The sequence below is a fragment of the Tenebrio molitor genome, chromosome 1 (assembly GCF_963966145.1).
Source record: "Tenebrio molitor chromosome 1, icTenMoli1.1, whole genome shotgun sequence".
Taxonomy (NCBI): Eukaryota; Metazoa; Arthropoda; class Insecta; order Coleoptera; family Tenebrionidae; genus Tenebrio; species Tenebrio molitor.
The window spans coordinates 25,626,632-25,648,511 of record NC_091046.1 but is presented as its reverse complement, the minus strand read 5'-3'; the positions used below and the strand labels follow the sequence as shown (position 1 = coordinate 25,648,511).

The 21,880-nt window shown below is 32.6% G+C and overlaps 1 protein-coding gene across 1 annotated transcript; it reads left to right on the top strand.

Annotated features, from left to right (window-relative positions):
• The first annotated feature begins 551 nt into the window (after positions 1-551).
• p130CAS (Serine_rich_CAS and FAT-like_CAS_C domain-containing protein p130CAS) lies at positions 552-21,287 on the top strand. Its single transcript, XM_069056220.1, has 4 exons — positions 552-757; positions 9,704-9,847; positions 12,302-12,460; positions 19,709-21,287. Exons 1-4 carry the CDS (start codon positions 722-724, stop codon positions 21,239-21,241), a joined length of 1,872 nt encoding a protein of 623 aa, XP_068912321.1. The 5' UTR covers positions 552-721; the 3' UTR covers positions 21,242-21,287.
• Positions 21,288-21,880: the final 593 nt, after the last annotated feature.

Below are 21,880 nucleotides of genomic sequence, written 5' to 3'. Positions count from 1 at the left end.
AATACACATTTTTAATACAGAATGATAAAATGTTTAACAATATTTATTAATAATTATTGATTAATTGATTTGAAAAGAGAATTCTACTCAGCCATCAAATACAATAGATATTTGAAACGTTAGGTTATTTAAAAATTTTAAGAGTAATTGGGTTAATTTGTATTCAAAGAATTATCAACAATTATCTACATAATCTATTCTTTATTGTAGGTACATTGAACAAATGTAATTGAAGTATGTAATGTTTTGCAAAATTGCAATGTGAGCTCAGGTATAACGAAAAATAGTGCACGTCACGTTTGTCTGTTTTGTTTTAAAAAATGTCTGTACAATCATATAATTACTTTTGCACCAAGAATAAAAAATGATAAAGAAAAGTACCAATCCATATTGGGATGATGCTGCGGCTTCTGTCATGGCTGGACCATGCGGATAGGAGGGTATAGCACAGATAGTCAATAAAGTTGTGTTGAAAAACTTAATTTTCTGACATGATCAATAAATGGTTGTGTGCATGCTCAGTTCTACGATCTTCAGCCGAGTCGACGAATGATTCACGAAACACTAATTCCAGTTCAGTTGGTTTGTAGCTGTATGGGAGTGTAGAAGGTGATGATATTCTTCAAGTTGGGCCTAACTTAACATTTTTGTAGTTTTTGTTTTACACGTTTATTTGTTTTAAGTGTTATTATATTTTGAGTGTTGTGTTGAATTTTTAATAATGCCCCAACCAACGGATAACTTGCCTCCTTCACAGGTATGTTGCAATGCAATTTGTTTTTTGAATCATATTGTACCTTGACGGTCAACAAGTTCATACTGTTATGTTTGTTTAATTTATTAGTTCTGCATTTCAAATATGTTGTTGTCTTAATTTTAGTTACAAAAGTGTGTATGTGCTATTGATACAGTTTTCCATGATCACATTTAGAGACTAGAGTAGATAAGATAAGGTACGACAAACTTACGAAATGGATATACATCCTCGTATGTCTATACGGTGTTTTCTTTGAAATTTATTAAAATTCAGTCGTGAGATCAGATGAACTGAAACAATATCAAGATTTCCACGAAAATTTGTTCCCACCCAGTTTTCGACTGGTTTTCATTGTTTTTCGTTAAATATGTTATTGTTATCAACTGCGTAAACTAGGAGGGTAAAATCGATTTTGGCGTTTGCGTATAGTATGACCCTCATGCTTCGATTATAGGTTGTTGCCAGATGCAACGTTTGACGCCTTACATCGCATAATTTGCTGATTTTTTATGGTTACACAGTGACGTCGGTTTTGTTAAAACATTTTGCGAATGTTAGTTTGAAGTTTGAACGAGCTTGACTATTCAAACATGAGAATGGAATCTTGTCCTCTGAACTTTGCAGTTGTTTGGGATTTAAACTTTATTCCTAAAATTTGAAATTCAGTGGTCGTCACGATATTTATTACTATATGTCATCTAGATATTAATAACAAACATATTACATACATACTATTCCGAGTTATTAGGTACATTTCTTTTAAATGTCATATACCTAGTATTAGTTTTAACAGAATAGGTATTTGTATTCTTTATAAAAATAAATGATTCAAATAAAACTGCACATTGTCCTTGAAACCGGAAAAGTGTGTATAATTAGCTTTTGCCAAAATATGATTTTTAGCCCTGCAACACTCTGGCGAATAGGAATGCTTGTGTAAAAAAACATCCAAAACTAGTTTTTTATTCGTCATCAGAAATTTGTCTAACTCATTTGTATATTGTTGAAATTAAAATGTTACTAAAAATTATTTGCCAGTAGAAGTAACAGTTTAAGGTATTATTGTGAAAAATGTTAATATGTATATACAGCGTGATCAACAATGACTGAGTCTGTTGGCAATGAAACAATTGAAAAATATTGGTATTCTTTGTCTCGTAATTGGCACCGGATGTTTTAACTTGACACGACATTAAAAAAAATATATTTTGTCGGTTATGTTTATGCCATTACAAAAATGAACCTTTGATGGTAAATTTCAACTGCCCAATTTCATTGTTACCAACGGATTCATTCTTCATCACGCCGTAGGTATAAAGCGATGAGAGTTTTTACTGTACCTACATCTACATACTTTTCATTGACGATGTCTTTTGATTTTGAAATTTATGGTTATTATGACTATTACATGAGTTTAACAATAATAGCTCGACATTGTTCATTTAGAAAAAAAATGCTTAGATGTACCGTCAATTCAGTTAAGTACTTTATCTAATTGATCTTTCAACTCGCCAAGGTGATTTAGATGTACAAAGATAGATATAAAATTATCATTGTTGTAAGATACCTATATCGATAAGATTTACTCAAGTCGGAACATGACCGTAATATTAGGTACAAAAAAAAAACTGGCATCAAGCAAAGTTAAGAACCGTAATCTCAAAGTTGTTGACACATTTTCAAGAGAACAGGCAACGAATGCCCGCATTTGACATGGTTGACCACAATATGTTGTTCCTCATGTTCATTAAAAATATTGTTTTTTTTACAAGCTAGAAACTTGTTTTTTTTGGTTGGGCTAGTTTAGCACAAGGAGAACCATGTAAACTGTTTTAGTGTCTTATGTATCAGTTGAAAATGAACTTAATTGCCCAGCTATTAGAACTAATAAATGTACACCTGTGATTTTGCAAGTGGATCAAATAATACAGTTCAATCAAAAGTAATTTGCTGTTTGGTGAATGTCGCAACATTATCGTTGCCATCGTAAGAAGAATAAGAATCATGTTATTGGTGATTTGAAATAATTTTTAAGTATAAAACAGTAGGATCACTATTTTTCACCTTTCTTTCGTTTGCTGTGAATTGGAAGTATGTAGTATAAATGGTATTCGTATTGGACCCCCTGAGTTCAAATAAGGAAAATAACGTCAATAACGTTTCTTGTTTGTGGTAATCTATTTTGCAATCAATTTACAAAGTGGGTGTGTACGCGTTTTGTCGTTGACAATGTAGGAAATAGGAAGTAATACAAAATTTTAGGAAACGATACTAAACTTTAATAGCCAAAAGTCAACTGTAATTGCCAACAGAGCATCTTGGAATTTTAAACATATCATTTGCTTCTAGGAATATTTTTTACTTTTATTGCCATTAGTTTATATAAAATAAAAGTAGTGATATCAGAAGATTTTTATAGTGTTAGTCATTACATTAACGATCTTTATATGTTTTCCTGCAGCATTCCAATAGAAAGATATATTTTTCTTGAAAAAACAATTTGCAAAAAAGTGTTTTTCGTCTTATTATACGGTACCTACGATAAAATAAAATAAGTCAAAGTAAGCTATGAATAAAAAAGCATTGGTATGTCTTGACTTATTTATTTATTTGCCTGATGATCGTAAGCCTTCGAATGTATATATGTGGATGGAGTTGTTTCCATAATTACCCTCACATTAGCTACTAGTTCGGCTGTTCTTTTGTTTGGTTTTCCGCTACCAGTTTTTCGTTCAACACTTTTTTATAAATAAATCAACAGTTTTCCTTACAAATTGGTAAACGTTGTCATAAGAATGGCGGGAAAATATTCCTGAAATTCTTCATAACAGGTAACAAAATTATTAAATTGAAGGAAATTGGTAATTTTTTGTAATGTAATATAATTGTAATAATATGTAGGTATATATTACATTTTTTTAACCATTTGTATTCATCATGCAAAATTAAATAATTTTAAGCACCCATAAGTTATTACCTTTTTAATGCTGTCAAAGATGAGTGGAGGTGTGTCAGATTCAGTTAAAACAAAAAACAAAATTCAAAGTCACTATTGTAACGGTTCATTTTATTTCTGTTAGAAACGCAAATTTTTTATTTGGTCTATAACTTTGAATTGTTTATCTCTACAACAATTTTTCTTAATATGTCACTTTAACGTTATACACTTATAATTACATTGATCAATGTACATAGTTTTAACCTATAAATTATTACAGTTTCTCCCTTTTAAGTACAACTTATTTTATAATAAGAAATGGCTACAAATTTACATGTACTCGTATCTATTATGGACTGGACATAGTAACATATAAAATCAAAACTCTTAGGAATGTTGTAAACTAATTTGTAGTCTGTTCATTCTCTGTTTAAGTACCCCTTCACTACAAACAGCTTAACTTGAAGAACTGGATGTTTACAAGTAAACACTGTGTTTCCAGGGTTTACTGCTATAGAAAACCAGTAGGAGTAGATAGAATAAAGATGCAAATATTGATTTTGTGTTAGGTATAATTAAATGTTAAATAACTATGTACTTGCCTTCAACAGCAAGTATTTTAAAATTAAACATTGACAAAGTGCACCATACTGTGGATTTTTGTATTCAAGTTATCCCCACCCACGATGTTAAATTTGGAACTCGCAAATTCTTGAACGTTTCTTTATGTGCTCCGAGCGCAGAATAAGTATTAAAAATCTGATTGGACTCCAAACAAATCTTCTTCTTAATATTCTTAACGTGGTTTTAACAGTTTATTGTCCATAGAAAATTTCTACAATGGGGAAAATTAATTTAACATTTAATTCAATTTTTTGTTATAATGAAATTATGTACACACTTTTTTTTAATAGACTTTGGGACTGTTCTCATTTTCGTTTTTTAAATCTGTAGCCCAAGATTAATCTTCATAGTTTATTAGGTACTGCAAATTTACTCATAACAACAATTACAAAGCTTGTAAACACTAGATATGTCATAGGGTAATTTGACTTTCTATAGGATCGCCCTACCGTTTGTGTTTTATTATATTATGTTAAATGTATTTTATGAAGTGGCGGCATTCGCCCCTACAGTCTTTGAAAGGACAATAATGATGTTAATTCGATCGTCTTATGGAAAAAGCCGGCAAAGTTGTGCCGCCAAAGTGGCCGTATATCTACCCTAATGGTTTGTATATGTCAGTGCCTTATACGGTTTCACAGTTTACAAAAAGCATGCATTCTGTAAATTCCTTTTGTTTCGATTATCTGATATTTTAGAAACAAGATAAACATTTTTGTTTATGTTATTTATAATTTATCCGTAAAATCGCTTTGCTTATTCACTAATGACTATGATTATTATGTACAATATGAAAAATTGTAAAAATTCTGATAGTTAATTTATATACTCCTATCTAAAAGTACGAAGCATGTTTTCTTATCATATGGTATTAACAAACTAGGACATGTGTTTATGCACGTATACAGTCGATGAAATTTTGTTAAAATTTGATCGATAATTATATGATAACAGCTGAATTGTTTGAAAAACAATATCGCACGAGTTTGTTTTTTTCCGCATGTCTTGTCCGTTATGATTAAATATTTCTTACGTCCTGTTCTCCGAAATAATGTATGTAAATACTAATTACATATGTAAATAAATCAGTTATTATGTTTGTAGTGTGATGATTTGTCGTTCTGTGTATTGTCTTTAGTTCACATGAGAATCAAGAACAAAATGTAAAAAGAGACCATATGTGCTGCGTTCGAAGGATTTGTGATTTGTTTACTCAGCTTGTTGGATGGAAAAAAGTTGAGTTTTATATCGTTTTTGAGTTCCTGTATGTAGATAGATGGTCTCGTACAAATTGTCAAAATAGAATTTAAATATGCGTTTAGCTATTGGAAGTACCTATGTATGTATGTACGAGTATTATATTAAATTTTGGTTAATTAATCTTTATAATAGGAACATTTATGTTTTGCAAGAAATTGTTAGGATAGTTTACACGTAAAATACAACTACGTTTTTAGACTGATAAACATTTGTGTATTATACAGGTGTTCCGGAACTAAACGGCGATCGTCTGGGTGGCGATTGGTAAAAGCCAAAGAAATGCTATTTTGTAATTTTTGTTTTTCCAAAATTAAGAATGAGAACGGTTTCAAGTTGATGAATAAGGAACAGTTTCCGAAATAATGAAAAAACAAGAGATCAAGTTAGATAGTTATCGACAATGAAAACTTTGACGTTTCTGTCATATTTCACCAGTGTTGTTACATGAAGGATAAAAATAAAGGAAACAAATTTTTTAACCAAACAGATTTCATTAATTATTACATTAAATGTTCGAAACACCGACCATTTGCTTGTAGACAGGCACGGGTTCGTCTAGGTAGAGAGTTCCTTTTTTTTTTGTGAGCATGAGGAACGTATAGAGTTCCTCACTGAATCGAATATTTCTAAATTGTTTCTAATTTCATTCGACCCATTTTGTATTCTGTTACACAATTCATTTCGGTTGTCAATTTCGGTTTCGTAAACTACCCATTTAATAAATATGACCCCAAAAATAAAAATCCAGTGGGTTAAGGTCAGGAGACCTAGGTGGCCACAAAGTGGGACCGTATCTGCCAATCCACTGATTTTCATATTCTATATTAAAGTAATTAGTAACGTTACGATGATAATGAGAGGTCCTCCATCTTGCATATACAGCTTCGTCAGTAAATAGCTATTTGTGTATTAAGAGCGCAAAGTGATACATTGTCGATTAAGAGATTGTTTTTCTCGAAATCGACAATGTACACTTCTATTAAAAAAAAAGCGTACACGTATTGAGAGCTAATGTAAATGGGGATAAAATTAATTAATCGTTTCCAAGAAAACGTATCACGGTATTACTGTCATTTTGTATGTATATGCCGTTCACGATTATTTTAAACACGCAGGAAGCCGCGATATTTTTTTGTTAGATTGGCGTCAGGTCCTGTCATATGACGTTTCGTTTTTAAATATTCGCGTTGTTGTCAATTCCGTCATTAATTTAGTTAATACGAATTTACCCAGAACTGCCCTACAAATATGTATGTTTCATTTCAATTACAATTTTACGATTATTGTTCCTAATGCGTTCAATTATTTAAAAAATGTAACAACTTGGGAGCAGTGTTCGGTTGAATTATAACCTAAAATAGATTTATTAAGACAAATCACAATACTGCCAACTAAAATGTCAGATTTTCATAGATAGTCCGAATTTGAAATAATCGTGAATGGTTTATATGTCAAATGTGTGAAAATTACTTTTTATAAATTTTTAAATTGTTAGATTGTTGAGAGTTGCCTTTTTCTATAAATTTACGAATAAAGGTTTGAGTTGTGTTTGTAGTAATTCAGTAATTGGTAATACTTGCCTAATAAATAAGGCAAAACATTTACACACATTAAAATCTCTGAAAAATACATCGACAAAATCCAGCTATCAGCATGGGTTTTGTTACAGGTTTCTAAGTAACAACAATTAAAGGATAGGTTTACAATATGGCAATCTAGCCAAAATTGTGCTCAGTACTTGTACGCTTTTTTTTTTAATAGAAGTGTACATTTGCGCTCGCAACACACCAGATTTTTTCTACAATCGCAACTATGACTACTACATATTATTTTATTTGGACTAAATCAATGTAATACCATCTTAAAATCAGAAATTCACAATATTGACATTAAAAGTACAATAATTACAATTTTTGAAAAGTAATCCATGCTCTGGAAGTGTGCATTCTGGTTCTTTTGCTGCACTTACAATTTCGAGAGATGTACGATGTACTATCGGAGGACATAAAAAACTGGGACAAACATCAAATTTGTATAAAGTCAAAAATCACAAATATACATCGTGTAAATTTGGCTTTTTATAAATAAGGTTATAAAAATTATGACATACTAATGACATATTGTCAGAAACATCAAGTTAAGGTTCCGTTCTTAAATGACAATTTTTATTTTGAGTGACAATTCAAAAGTCTGATACACAATGAGCAAATTTTGGATGTCCCAGCTTTTAATGTCCACCGATAGTACTTTAGGATTTTGGGCATCCATTTCTAACAACCACGTACAAAAATTGAGTCTTCGCTCATAATCTTCTGGCAGTAAAGCTGGAGTCTGTGTGTAATGGTAAGGATGCATGTTTTCGTTATGTAAGGTTCTCCAAATGGTGCTATTTGAATTTCCAATAATGTGACTAAGTTGACGTATACTTATACATATTAGAATTTTCTTGGACAAGTTGCAAAATTTCTTCATCACGTTCGACATGGTCGTCATTTCCAATTATTGATATTTAGATGCCCAAATTCCCTTTTCTTTTAGTCAATTCTCTTGAATACGCTCCTATGTGGAATTCGTATATCGCGCGTTCAAATGAAATCCTGGGCTGAGTAGGCGTTGGAAAAATTAAACCGTTTAGAACAGTGTAAGGTTCGAATTTCCCGCCGTTTGTACGAACGATATTTGTTAATGTTTAATGGGAACTTAATTGAACTTGTTTGTTTTCAGCCCTTAGATGCCCTTAGATATTTGCTTCGAGAATAGGAATCGTTAAGTTATTCTAATTTTAATGTAAAACATTGCAAAAAAAGAAAAAAAGAAAAAAAAATCTGGCTCTAAATTTTAGGTTAGCTGTCAACATGCTCCAATTAATCTACGCTTTAAAAAAGCACAACAATTGACGGTTTCCAACGCCTCCCCAGCCCAGGATTTCATTTGAACGCGCGATATTTGGAAACATTTATTAGTATTTTAGCCTTGCCGCCAAGCTGTTTTGGTGTAGTTCACCATACCAAGTATTGGGTGATTCAAAATGATTATGGCCAAGTATGGCAACTATGTACGAAAATTTATGTGGCAACTGTGTGAATGGGGTAGAGTGGACATTTGTATGACATTTCATAAGCGTGCATTTGATTTTTTCAATTCCATTACACATTGATTTGACAACTTACAAAATTGCGCGACTATGAACTGTCAAGGAAATGTCAACTCTACCCTACTCACATAGTTGCCACATAAATTTTCGCCATACTTGGCCACAATCATTTTGAATCAATGTCTGCATACTCATGGAACGTAAAACGTTGGGCTATAATGAATAGCAATTATGAAAATAAAAATTACACTACCCGAACTCGAACGCTACTGAACTAACGTCAGATTTGACAAATTTTTTGCTGCCATCGAGCGTCGACAACTTGATGCATTATTCAAAACCGATTTATGGATTGTCTTGCTGCCATCGAGCGTCGACAACTTGATACATTGTTCAAAACCGATTTATGGATTGTCTTCCTATTGGTCAAATTTGAAGAATGCTAATACTCGTACTTAAACGAAAATCTTCTGTAAAAGGAAACCAACAAAATAACATTCCTTTTGCTCCCTCCAGTTACCACCTAGGCGATTGCCGTTTACTTACGGAACACTCTGTACAGGGTTATTCTCGAGAGGCTTCCGATGAATATTTCGTTATATGCAACCGAAACTACAATTTCCAACAGTTTCTAGCTTCCTAAATTTATAAAAAGTAATACTTAAATCAACGATTCCTGGCCCTTATTGTCTGTCATGTCAGTATTATCTGTCATGTCAGTTTTTACATTTATATTAACTTTTGCTCTTAACTTCAATAAAGAGAAAGTGTCATGATTAATTTTATTCGCTAAGCTGCTTGGATTGCTAACTTATTTCAAATTAAACAAATATCAAGTTCTAGAGGTTTTTTGTATTTTGGGTTGCATATAACGAAATTTTCATTGGAAGTCTCTCGTATAAGCTTATGAAATAATATTTTTCTTGAAAATAGCAATGTGTAAAAAGTTCTTCTCATTCCATATAATTTCTTGTTGATCGCGCGTATAATACATTTACGTGTATAAAAATATTTTCTAAATTTTTTTCAGCATTGCTTGGCCCGAGCTTTGTACGACAATATTCCGGATTCACCGGATGAGCTCGCATTTCGAAAAGGTGATACTTTGACGGTCCTCGAACAGAATACGGCAAATATTGAGGGATGGTGGTTGTGTACTCTTCGAGGAAGACAGGTAATTATTACGTAATGGTAGATGTATAAACAGTAACACCCCCACTGTCTGCTTTTTATACGCGTTTTCTGACTCGAGAATACCACCATTTTTACTAAAACAGTTAAAAAGGTTTTATTTTTGTTTGCTAAGTACATATTAACAATTTTACGCACGATCTATTATTGACAGAATTTTTCATAACGATAACCGCGACTGGTAATCGCGTAAATACATACGATAAATGGAAGTGTAAAAGAAGGCGTGTATTGCAAATAAAAATGAAAATATGTACCTATTTGGGTTTTCCTAATAAGTTTGCACTTCAACGTACGTTGAGAGTGTTGAGACATAATTTATTTTATATACAGGCTGATTCATATATGTAGTATCATACATGCTTTAACCGGTGGTAGATTCCGACCCCTAGACACTCTTACAAAAGTGTCTAGGTTCTAAGGTTAAAATTGATGAAGATAAAGCATGTTGAAGAGTGTCCTACCGCGGCCAAAATACTTTGGTCGTCAATGTGACATAAATGATATTCAATTGTAAAGCAAGCTTTAGGATGTTTAACCTTATTTTTTACTGTTGTCAAAATTATTTTAATCTATCAGTGTCATACAGATGGGCTAAATCCCAGCTGCGGAGACAGGGTTCAAAAGCAAAAGATCAACATGGTCGCGGTTTAGACAATCTTCAGAAGCAATTAAGACGATTCTATATTTATCAAAAACTAAAGGTGCCATTTTTTTGACAAGAATAATTTGAAATTGTCATGTATATTGACATTAATACTTGATTTACATTTGAAGTGTCAAAAAGTGACGACCAAAGTATTTTGGCCGCGATAGTACTACCACCTTTTAAAAACTGCAGATAAATGAAAATATTTTACGTTGAAACAAACTATCAGGCATTGTTGTCAAAATGAAACTAAAGCGAACTTTATAATACCAATATTTTCTCTATAGCAACAATTGTTTGCTTCTATTATGACATTCACGACATTTGTTATACATTGTACGTAAAGTGGAATAATTTAGCGAAGCATTTACTAATAGTGAAAAAACCGATATTGTAATTTGTGCCAATTTTTGATGTATGATTCAAAATTTTATTGTCGAGAGCCTTTTGAGACCGGAATCTGCCACTGGTTAAAATATTTATGAAACCATATGAATCACCCTGTATGTACATATATCCTGGTAATTGATAAAAAAAAAAAATGGACGTTATCTTTTTGTCAATAACTAGTCCCACTTACTGAGTAAATATGACCCAACCAAATACTTTCTAAACTAATATATTAAAGAGAAAAATGTAATGACGAATATCCACCAGTGCCATACCATGTTAAGCGCAAGCTGCAATTTTGGAATTAGTAAAATTATAATGCAAATTTTTATTTGATACTGTCCAATTTTAAAAAGAACTTTTACAATTAAAAAATATTTTTGTTTGAATTTTTTGAACAATAATAATGGATAGTGCTTTCATTCTTGAAATATGTACTGTAATTTAATTTTTATTAACACATGTTGAACTATTGAATCAACTTTATTACGTTTAGTGGGTAATTACAAAGAGTGTTTCTGAAATATGTGTGTTAATTTTAACCAGTGCAGTGGAAGAACGCGCCAATTCATGGAACTTTTTTCTGTAACATTTTTACGAAAAAGCAATACAAATTGATTTAAAATTTGGAATAAATTAACCATCAAAGTGTATACCCGCCTATGGGTAGGGACGAAAATTTTCTGTTGTGATAGAAACAGAGCTTTGCTAAAAAGTTCCATTGTTATAGAAAAAAAAATCAAAATTTAGATTCTCATGGTTACAAAAAATAGAAACTAAAGTCCATTCAAAAATCAAAAAACCACCAACGTCGCATTTTCCTCGATAATTACTATCGGCAGCGCTGTCTAGTGTAAAATCTGGTGAGACTTGTAATTTTGAGGTTAAATGTTTATCAGGTGTCTTTTTTTTTTCTGGGCATGTTTAAGTAAAAATAATAAGAGTCAATAAATAAATGAAACGTGCTGCTAATAAAACAATATGAACGAAATTCAAAGCAACTGAATTTTATTTTGAATCAAATAAATGTCATATTTTATAGTCACCAACATAGTATGAAAAAATAAAAGTATCTACCTAGGGGTTTTTTAATTTTACCAACCTAAAGCAACAGGTGGTGGTTTTTTGATTTTTGAATGGACTTTATGTAGTTAATCACACAAAACGACTCGTTTGGTAAAAATTGTGGGGCAAAAAATCATGGAATACTTTTACGAATTTTGCAAAATGTTATAGAGAAAAGTTTCATAAATTGGCTAGTTCTTTCACTGGTTAAAATTAACACAGGTATTTCAGAAACACCCTGTATAATGAATAATTATTATATTCTCATAATGTTACAATTTGATTTATGTTAGTTACCTAATCAAAACAATTAAATTCATTTTCCTTTTGTAGGGAATTTGTCCAGCCAATAGGCTGCGGTTAATACCAGGAGTATATGAAGATACTGGACAGACTAGAGTTTGTTCACCGCAGTTAACAGAAATATCCGGCGATTTTAGCTGTCTTCAAAGACAAGGAAAAAGGAGAAGTTGGCATGTGCAACCAAACCAGGTATGACTTTATTAATAGCCGTTCTTATATTATAATATTAGTAATACATTTGCCACGTCAGCTTGACTTCCTTTTAGACATTCCCTTCCAGATATTTTTTATAATTTTTTTCAAAATATAGTTTTCGTTGATGAAATGTGTTGAAGTAATTAGTATGTAGTTCTATTTTGATATTTTTTGTGATAGGTAAAGGTCTTTCAATCCTCGTTAAGAGGGCGTATGAAATTATTTAGTGCCTGTCTCTAGGTTTTTTTTTTAATCGCTTAAACTTGGCCGTTTCAACATTTCTTTACCACGCAAGTGAGAAGTGTAGGCTAATTTTTAAACCGACTGGTGCAGCAAGTTTCTTGTAATTGCTAAATACGGTACGCCTCGTCATATTATCGTCGGCTTCCATGAGGTAGTTCTTAAAACTCGAGCAATTTCTCTTTTGTGCAATGTTTATACAGGGTGTCTCAAAAATGGCGGCCAATCTCCTAAGGGTCTTAAAGAATAGAAGTCTGGTAAAGTAAATCTCAATACAAAGTTTGATCAGAACAATAGATTTTGTACAACTTGCTGTTAAATATGCTGATTTCAAAGAGATGTATTTCCTTTATTAACAAATTTTACAGGTGAATTATAAATTACTTTACTGTTTTAATTTTTCCAAGACCCCTTTGGGTAGTGGAACAACACAGAAGTCCTTCTTTTTAGAGTAATGACCTACCAAAATACGCTAAAATAACAGCGGCAACACTGACTTCAAAAGAGAATTGGTTTAGTTGATCGTGCATACCAACCGATGTTGCCGCATTTGCTTACTTTAAACTGTGTATAACTTAGAAACTAGCCAAAGGAAAAAAATCACAACTTCAAATATGTCAAGAGATTGTGCGCCATTTTTGAGACACTCTGTATACCTACTTGTTACAAATATGTCGTTTTTGATCTGTAGAGTTCGAAGCATCTGTAAGGTACCTACCTATAAGAATTATTACAGGCAACTAATAGGTACAGACATCCATACCTATTACATACCTAGTACGGAAATTATTTTATATACTCCATTCTTTATCTTGGTGAGTGATCGATGCGATCAAGCAAGCCATGGGTAACTTTGTAAGTTTTACTTTTTCCACTAAATTTGTGTGTCGTGTAAATCAAATATTAACTGTCATCGCTGTCATTCAGATTCAGAATCTTCGTCAAGCATTCATGTCCAAATCCCACAATCTTATGTCGCGAAATGTAAATATATAAGCCGTAGAAACGTTACACTACAACATTTTTGAAAAGTTGACATAACTACGACGTTTTGCTGTCCTAGTTTTTCATGAATTCGATAGTACATTATTGTAATATTTGAATATTTTTTAACAACTACCAACGCACTTTTCCATTGAAACTTTCAAAAATCCCTAAATTCAACTTGACGGCTGAAAATTTCCCAAAGACCACTCACCAAGATAAAGAATTGAGTATACCAAATAATATAAACAAAAATGTTTTCCTGTTCGTTTCCTGAGATATACAGGCGTCCCTAAAAAAGAAGACGAGTCCATAGCTCCCTTATTTATCGTATGATTTTAATTATCTATGCACCAAATTAATTGATTGTGAATAGGCTACAAGCACGATCTACAAGATATAGCCCTAAGGACTTGGAGGTTAAACTGTCAAAAAAAAATTCAAATGGGAAAACATACTTTTTTTTAGAAATTGTGATAGAGATTTTTATTCTAAAAACAACAATGTATCACAAGTATAACCTTGAATAAAAGAAATAACAAAACTTTTGAAACAAATGACGAGGACCAAGCGAGAAGCTATTAAAATGCATTGCGTTACAGTGTAATAACCAAATTGAGTTAGCTGGAAAAACAAATGACAAATAATAACATAGGGATTGCGCAAAAATGCCGCGCATAGACGATAGTAGCGTTTTTTTTTAACTTTTTTTTTAAATTTTTGTTATGTAAGTGTATACTTGTGATACATTGTTGTTTTCAGAATAAAAATCTCTATCAGAATTACTAATTGTTGGCTTTTGTAAATAAATAGTTAATTTTAATTCTTTTCATTTTTGTTTGGTTTTGTTTTAAATTGATTAAAACAATTGACGATAAATTTGTTAACTAGGTGACGACGATATGACTAAACAAACAAGGAGAAAAAAAATAGTTGCACTGCGCTGGAGACAATGAAACGAATTTTGAAAATTTTGATTGACAATTTTAACAATGAAAAGCCACAATTAAACGACCAATTATGCCTGCTCGAAGGACCAAAAAATGTTTGTATCCAGGGCACTTAAGTCAGTTTTAGTTGACTTAAGCCTACCTAAACGAAGAGCTTTGTTCGATTTTCTCCTGGATCCACAATTCGTTAAATCAAAATTGACTTACCTTTTTTATGCGGACCGCGAAGAGACCATGGACCTATTGGCATGGGTGGAATTAGACGATAATTTTGGACTTCGGTGCCACTTCAATTAAGTGGGTTTCACGACACGAGACGATGGTTACGAAAACTAGGTGCTTTCACAAAGACGGTCAAAGTCGAAGTCTCTGTTTCTTCCAAAAATGTCCCTCACTCGCGGGGGAGGTTTCGTCAACCCCGATTTTGCACGAAATTGTGAATCGGTTAACGCGCAATAACCAATGACAGAGAGTGCAGCTATTTTCGAATTGAATTTTTTAAAAACTAAATTAAACTACGCGCTAAAACTAAACCGAACAAAACCAAACAAAAATGAAAAGAACTAAAATTAACTATTTATTTACAAAAGTCAACACTAATAAAAAATTATGTGTTCTAATTTAAGTTACGAATGTAAGGTGGTCTGTTTCAGTAGAAGTCGTTAAGGTAATTCTTTTAATATAAAAAAATAAATAATATTTTTTCTCATCATTTTCTAACATGAATTGACATTGCCGCACTGAGTTGTTCCGCCAATTTTGGGACACCTATACTTGGGCCAACCAACAGATATAGTAATAAAAAAAAGGGGATGTGACCTAGTTGCGTAGAACGATATACGCCGAAGCCTGTTTCAGGCAGGTTCTTTGCCATTTGTCATACAAATAGAGAAACAAAAGTCTTGAAAAAAAACTATTTTGTAATACAAATCGAAAAACGCCAAGGAAAACAAACAAACATAAACGCGTGGTCAAACTCCCGAAGCAAGGTCAAAACGAATGAGATGCCGGATGCCGTCAATTAATTTTTGTGGATGTACAGTCGATGGACAAATAAAACTGGGACAAAAATGACAATCACATAAGTCAAAATTTACAAATTTGCATCGTTTAATTACGGCTTTATGACAAATAGGTTAACTTTGGTATGACATATTATATAGACACTGACAGATATATTGACAATTCAATGGTCTGATTTACATAGATTAAATTTTAAGTGTCCCAGTTTTATTTGTCCACCGACCGTACATCAGGCTTTCGAAAATTTGCGCACGTTTTGAATAATCCAATTGGAAGCTGCTATTTAAAATACGCGGGCACTAGGGGGCGGTTTTATTACTATATCTGTTGGTTGGCCCAAGTATAGTATAGGTACATGTCAAAGAGGATAATGATGCCAGCTCCCTCTACGGTGCCAGCGTAAAATAAGTACCTAATCAAATTCCTTAAATTTATGCCGCTTATTTCTGACAAAAACCTCGGACAGGTCAGTTTGGCTTCTAAATTACCCTTTTCTTGAATACATTACCTTTCGACTCTTTGGATGGCGGTGCAAGAGGGCCTACTCAGAAATTTTAAATGGCAACGGGGCAAATTTACTATATTTTTGAAAGGTGTTTTTATCATCTATCCTATAGTGAAAGTATTTTTTCAAATCTGTCAATTAAAACAAAAAAGTATGTGATTTTTTGCTCAACGAATTTAAATATCGTTTGATTGTCTGTTAGAAAGGTAGAGTGTAACTCTTTTTGAGAATTTAGTTTGATGTAAGGCATTTTATTCCATACTTTACGCGTTCAATGTATGTGCCTGAGTCATAAATGCGGCCCTTTTACACTTATTTTACTTGCTGGAATTGCATTAAATATTTTTCATAAACCAGTTCACTGAAGCAGGAAGAGATTGACGCAATCGAATAAATATATTTAATGGCATCGACAGCTTCACAGTCATATACGTTAATTCTATATCCAAGATTTTTTTTTCAAATAAGAAGTAGCATCTTGTTCTTGATTTGCTATAATTACATAATTTACAAATACATACCTCATTGATTTTTAATTTTAAGGTTTGGTAGTAAGATATTTTTAAGTTTTTTTTTTTTTTTTTTTGTAATTGTGATTCTACTGATTCTTATTTTTAGACAGATAAAACCAGAAAATAAATTAAAAGGGCTGACTCGATGACGCCCTTGGTTCAGTAGCGGCGTTGCCTAGGCAACATCTCGTGTCCCAGTCATATCGATTGCTAAATGCTTGCCAGCGGCTGAGGGCGCAAAACTTTATGTACAGCGAAATTTATATGAACGTGATGACATTCTTTGTCGCTTAATACATTAATTTCTTTTTTCGCAGTAATCGTACTTCACGTTCACTATTCAGATTGAAAGTCAGTTAAGTAAACTTGTTATGTACATATTACTGCGTGTCCAAACATGGGCAAGACGGCAAAAGGCAAGACTAAGAAGAGGTCGATGCATGACTGGTTGATTTTCTTTTATTGTGGTCATGTAAAGTACCGAAAGGTTGGAATGGTTGGATTATTGTTAATTAAACTTTTCAATGGACAATAATTGCAACAGATTGTAAAGTAGGTACTTATTGATCACTGGATGAAAGTACAGTTGAATAGGGTTCTTGTCAGTTGTAGATATTACAGCTTGAAAATTTGTGTGTATTCTAAACTAAAGAAATTATATTTTTGCTTCCGCCACTGCCGGCCCTATGCTAAACCTTGGACTGTTGCGCAAGTACGGTATTGGTTGTCACATTTGGCTTGAATGAACCTGTACTCTAACAAATGGTAATATGGCGCCAGACGTAAATAAAACAGTATGAAGATATAACACAATCGAGACTATTGTGATGCGGATTGGACTGTTTGAAATTGTTGAATAACAAGAAGTGTTCGCAAAACCGAATTAACTAGGTCGCGTGTTGATATTTATGGCCTTCTGTGGATTGCAAAGATAACCAGATCAGAATAAATAGAAACAAGTACGAATGATTATTATCATTACTTGATAGAAAAATACGTAATGTTAAATAAAACCCAGCCTCGATGCCACGCTCCTTTTATAGATATATTGCCCAACAGAATCAAATTCTATTTACGAGACAACATATTGTATATGTATTTAGAATGCCAATAAAAAAATAATATTAAATATATAAATAACCACAAAATGAAAAATATGCTCTGAAACAACCAAATGAATAAAAAATATTCGTGTAAATAAATACACTCCCACTATTATTAAATATGTCACATATTCTGAAATCTAATCGACATACTTATTGATGGTAATTATACAGAACTTTATAGCTACATTTGTTCGAATATCTAGTGATACCCCTCTATAAGGTCAGGTTTCCTTTGTTGTAAAATGTAAAAAAAATTAAAAAACTGTGCTCAATATTTTCGAGCAACTTTCTGGCGATTATACTGAGGAAATCATACTAGTGAACAATGTTCGGGTCGAGAACGAACATAGACTGAACAAACTCTTAAATGTAGATAACTTGTTAAAACCTTTACATATTCTTAGAACAAATTCCAACACTCGAAGCAGGTGAAGCAAAAGTGAATATTAAAATTGAATTCATTGTCAAAAATAATACCCAGGTGGTCTTGTATTAGAGTGCATCTCAGAATAAAGATATTAATTCAACATAGGTATACATAGTCGTCAAAAAGAGATTTCAATTAGTCATTAAATTTACATAAAGCGCCAGCTTACAGAACGCATTTGAATTACACACCAGTATTTCGACCCAGAATGTAGAGATGTTTTGGATCATAATGAATGAACTGATTGAATTAAATACGAACATTATCAAAGTTACAGTCCAGGAATTGCGTCGGGAAATAATCAACGAGCTTAGATTGAAACACAATGTACTTATTATTTTCTTGCGCTCGTCATTCAGTTTTATGCATACTGGAAAATTGGCAGTGTTCGTAAGGTTAATGAAATCATTACGTTTTGATACGTGTTTACGTTGCATAGAATTTCCAAGGTTATTTCTGATTAATAGATAAAATAAAATAAAATACAGGGTCTCCCAGAACTGGCGGACCAAAGTAATACGGTGAATTCATCATCTTCTGGGAATAATAGGAAAAATGTTAAAAAAAACCTATCTTAAATAGTGATTAGGAAAGAAGCAATTTAAACTGACCAATGCTGTTGTTGATGTTAAGTTACCTATTAATTAGTTTTCCTGCTTTATTTGTAACTATGGATACATTTCAAATGATGCATATGCATTGTTGGGTATCCGCATTGTTTGTGCAATGACGGACGTTTTTAGGTTATAGTATTTTTCAGGTTATAGTATTTCTGCTAGGATGTTCCCTATTGGGAAAACGAAATGCGTACTCCTGAGGAGCAACTGTGGCACTCTCATCACACTGTCCATATAAGACAAGCATATCAAAATATTCTGAAGCGGTAAACATTACGCGTTTTTAATGACTTGTCAGAATTGTCAGAAATAATTTATTATGACATAATATTCAATTATAATGTCTTTGCAACAATCAAATTTGTTTCGATAGTTACCAATATAATTTTTTAAGGTAATTTTATAGCTACACGCGATTGGTCAATTAAAAACGTTCTTATTTTAAAATCCAATGAGGATGGATTTTTTTAAATATTTTTCCTATTATTGCCAGAAGATAATGATTTCACCGTGTTATTTTGGTCCGCCAGTTCTGGGAGACCCTGTATAAATAACCATGCACTAGATATTTTTAGGTAACTCATTTTGCTATAAAGCAATATGGTTATTTTTATGGTGAAGTTAAAATGTCAATTAACGTATAACAACATATATTTTAGGCGTATTTAGTGAGTTTAATGTTCAGTTTGGAATTACATGACATCGTTTTTGTCATGTAAAAATTGTCTATAGTAGGGACTAAATAAGCGGCACCTTATTAATAACAACTTAGTTTTTGTTCATTTTTAATGGAAAAGTATCTACTTGAACTTTACATTATGTATAGAATTTATAAGAAATTACAAAAAAAAAAATTAAAACATTTTATTTTGTTGCAGGTGGTGACCCCGAAAAAATATAACGACGTATACTTGTACGATATGCCTCCTTCGCGATGTTCCCCGCTTCCCGTTTTGGGTTTAAGTCCCGGTTTTAGCCCCCGTGATCAAGCAAACGATTGTTACGATGTACCACCCCGTGCCATTCCAGTCAATACTGAATTTAGAAATTGCGCTAGATGTTCCCCCGCACCTTCTTGTGTTTCGCCCATAAATCGTGATCTTGGTGAAGCGTACGATATACCAAGATCGCTTCTTAGCCAACCTAGTCCAATAAGCCCTTCAAGTTCTGCAAGTTCTTTGACAGCCGATTCGTTAAGTTCCTCCAACAGAAGCAGTTTAGTTAATATGCCGGATTATGACGTGCCAAGGCCACTGAATAAAGGCCCCCAATTGCTCTTACATGCTGCCCACAACTACGATATTCTCACGTCGCAGCCTTTGAAAGAACTACCTTTAGAATTGAATTCAGCTTTGGAAAATTTAGAGAGGTTACAGACTGACACGACGAGTTCAATTTCCAAATTGCTAGGATTTGTGGGGCCCCAGTGGAGAACTAAAGAGAAATTGGAAAGTAATTTAATGGAAATTAAGCTAGCTGTGATCAGATTACGGACATCACTTCATGATTTGGCTGAATTTGGGGAAGGAACCCTTGGAAATGCAACAAGAGCATCTGATAAAAATCTTGCCAGCAAATTAGCACCTTTAGTAGTAGCTTTAAAAAAGTCTGATTGTTTGGTGTACGAAGCGACAGAAAGACTAAACGAACAAAGATGGTCAGTTGAACTTTTGTCAAGGTCTGATGATGACGAAAAAAACCGAAAACCTGATGAACTGGAGCAATTAGTAGCTTGTTCGCGAGCTCTAACAGAAGATATACGTCAAATAGCCTCATTTATACAAGGTAACGGATTATTATTATTCAAGAGAGAACCACAAGGTAACAATAACAACGAATGGCTGGAAGATTACGACTACGTAAGTCTCGATTCAAAAGACGCTGTTTCTAAAAAACATGCAGAAATCAGGGAAGCTCTGCCGAAAGAACTGAAGAAAGGTTATGATAATTTGGTTAAACATGCAGACGACGTTGCATTTGATGGAGACCATAAAACTGGCTTGGATTCAGATGACAAACAAGTTTTAAGTTTTTTTGCAGCCCAGTTAGTGACGCACCATAAAAATTTAACTCAAGCCATTGATGCTTTCTTACAGACTGTTGAACATAATCAACCCCCGAAAGTGTTTTTAGCCCACGGAAAATTTGTAGTATTAAGTGCTCACAAGTTAGTTCATATTGGTGATACTGTTCATAGGAATGTCTCTTGTAAAGAAATTAAAGAAAGAGCACTAAATTGTGCCAATGCACTATCAGATGCTTTAGCTACTAGTGTTAATAAAACAAAACAAGCAGCTTTGCAGTTCCCAACTGTCACCGCTGTACAAGAAATGGTCGATTCCATAGTAGATATTTCGTATTCTGCGCGGGATCTTAAAGTATGTTTAGTGCAAGCTGCAAATCCAATGTAGTTATGTTCTTTATTTCATTTAATTATATTATGTTATTTTAAATTAACATTTGTTTTAATTTTTTTTTTACATTTTATGTTTTGTTTCAAGTTTACATTACTATAGGTGTGCAAGTTCAACGCAAGTTACTCTACGTAGTTATTTTTCAAATATTGCGATAGCAATATTTATTTCAGTACCATTTTCAAAACAATAGGCTTATGTTGATGTAGTGTTAAATGAAAAACATATCTGTTACTCTCTTGCACATATTGGTTCACTAAACATCTAAACAGATTTTTTGTTTCTCTTATAAAATAAACTTCAGTACCTACCTGTAAAGTTTATAAGCATTGAAGAGTTTCGATTTTCTGGGTAGTAAATTGTAATATTATTGGCTAATTATTGGCCTATATACGATAAGCAATATTTATTCAATAAGGTTTTACTCTTGTGGTACGTTTGAAGTGCCCAGTAATTGGCCTGTGTTTAGTGGACATTTAAAGTACTATATTCTAAAAGCACAAAGTGAAACTGATGCACAAATTAATATGTATAGAAAATATTTGTCGGTTTTATTTATTTTTTAATTAAAAATTCATACTATTGAATGCTGAAGAAGCGAAAGAAACCAGATGTTAACATCTAATGGATTAATGT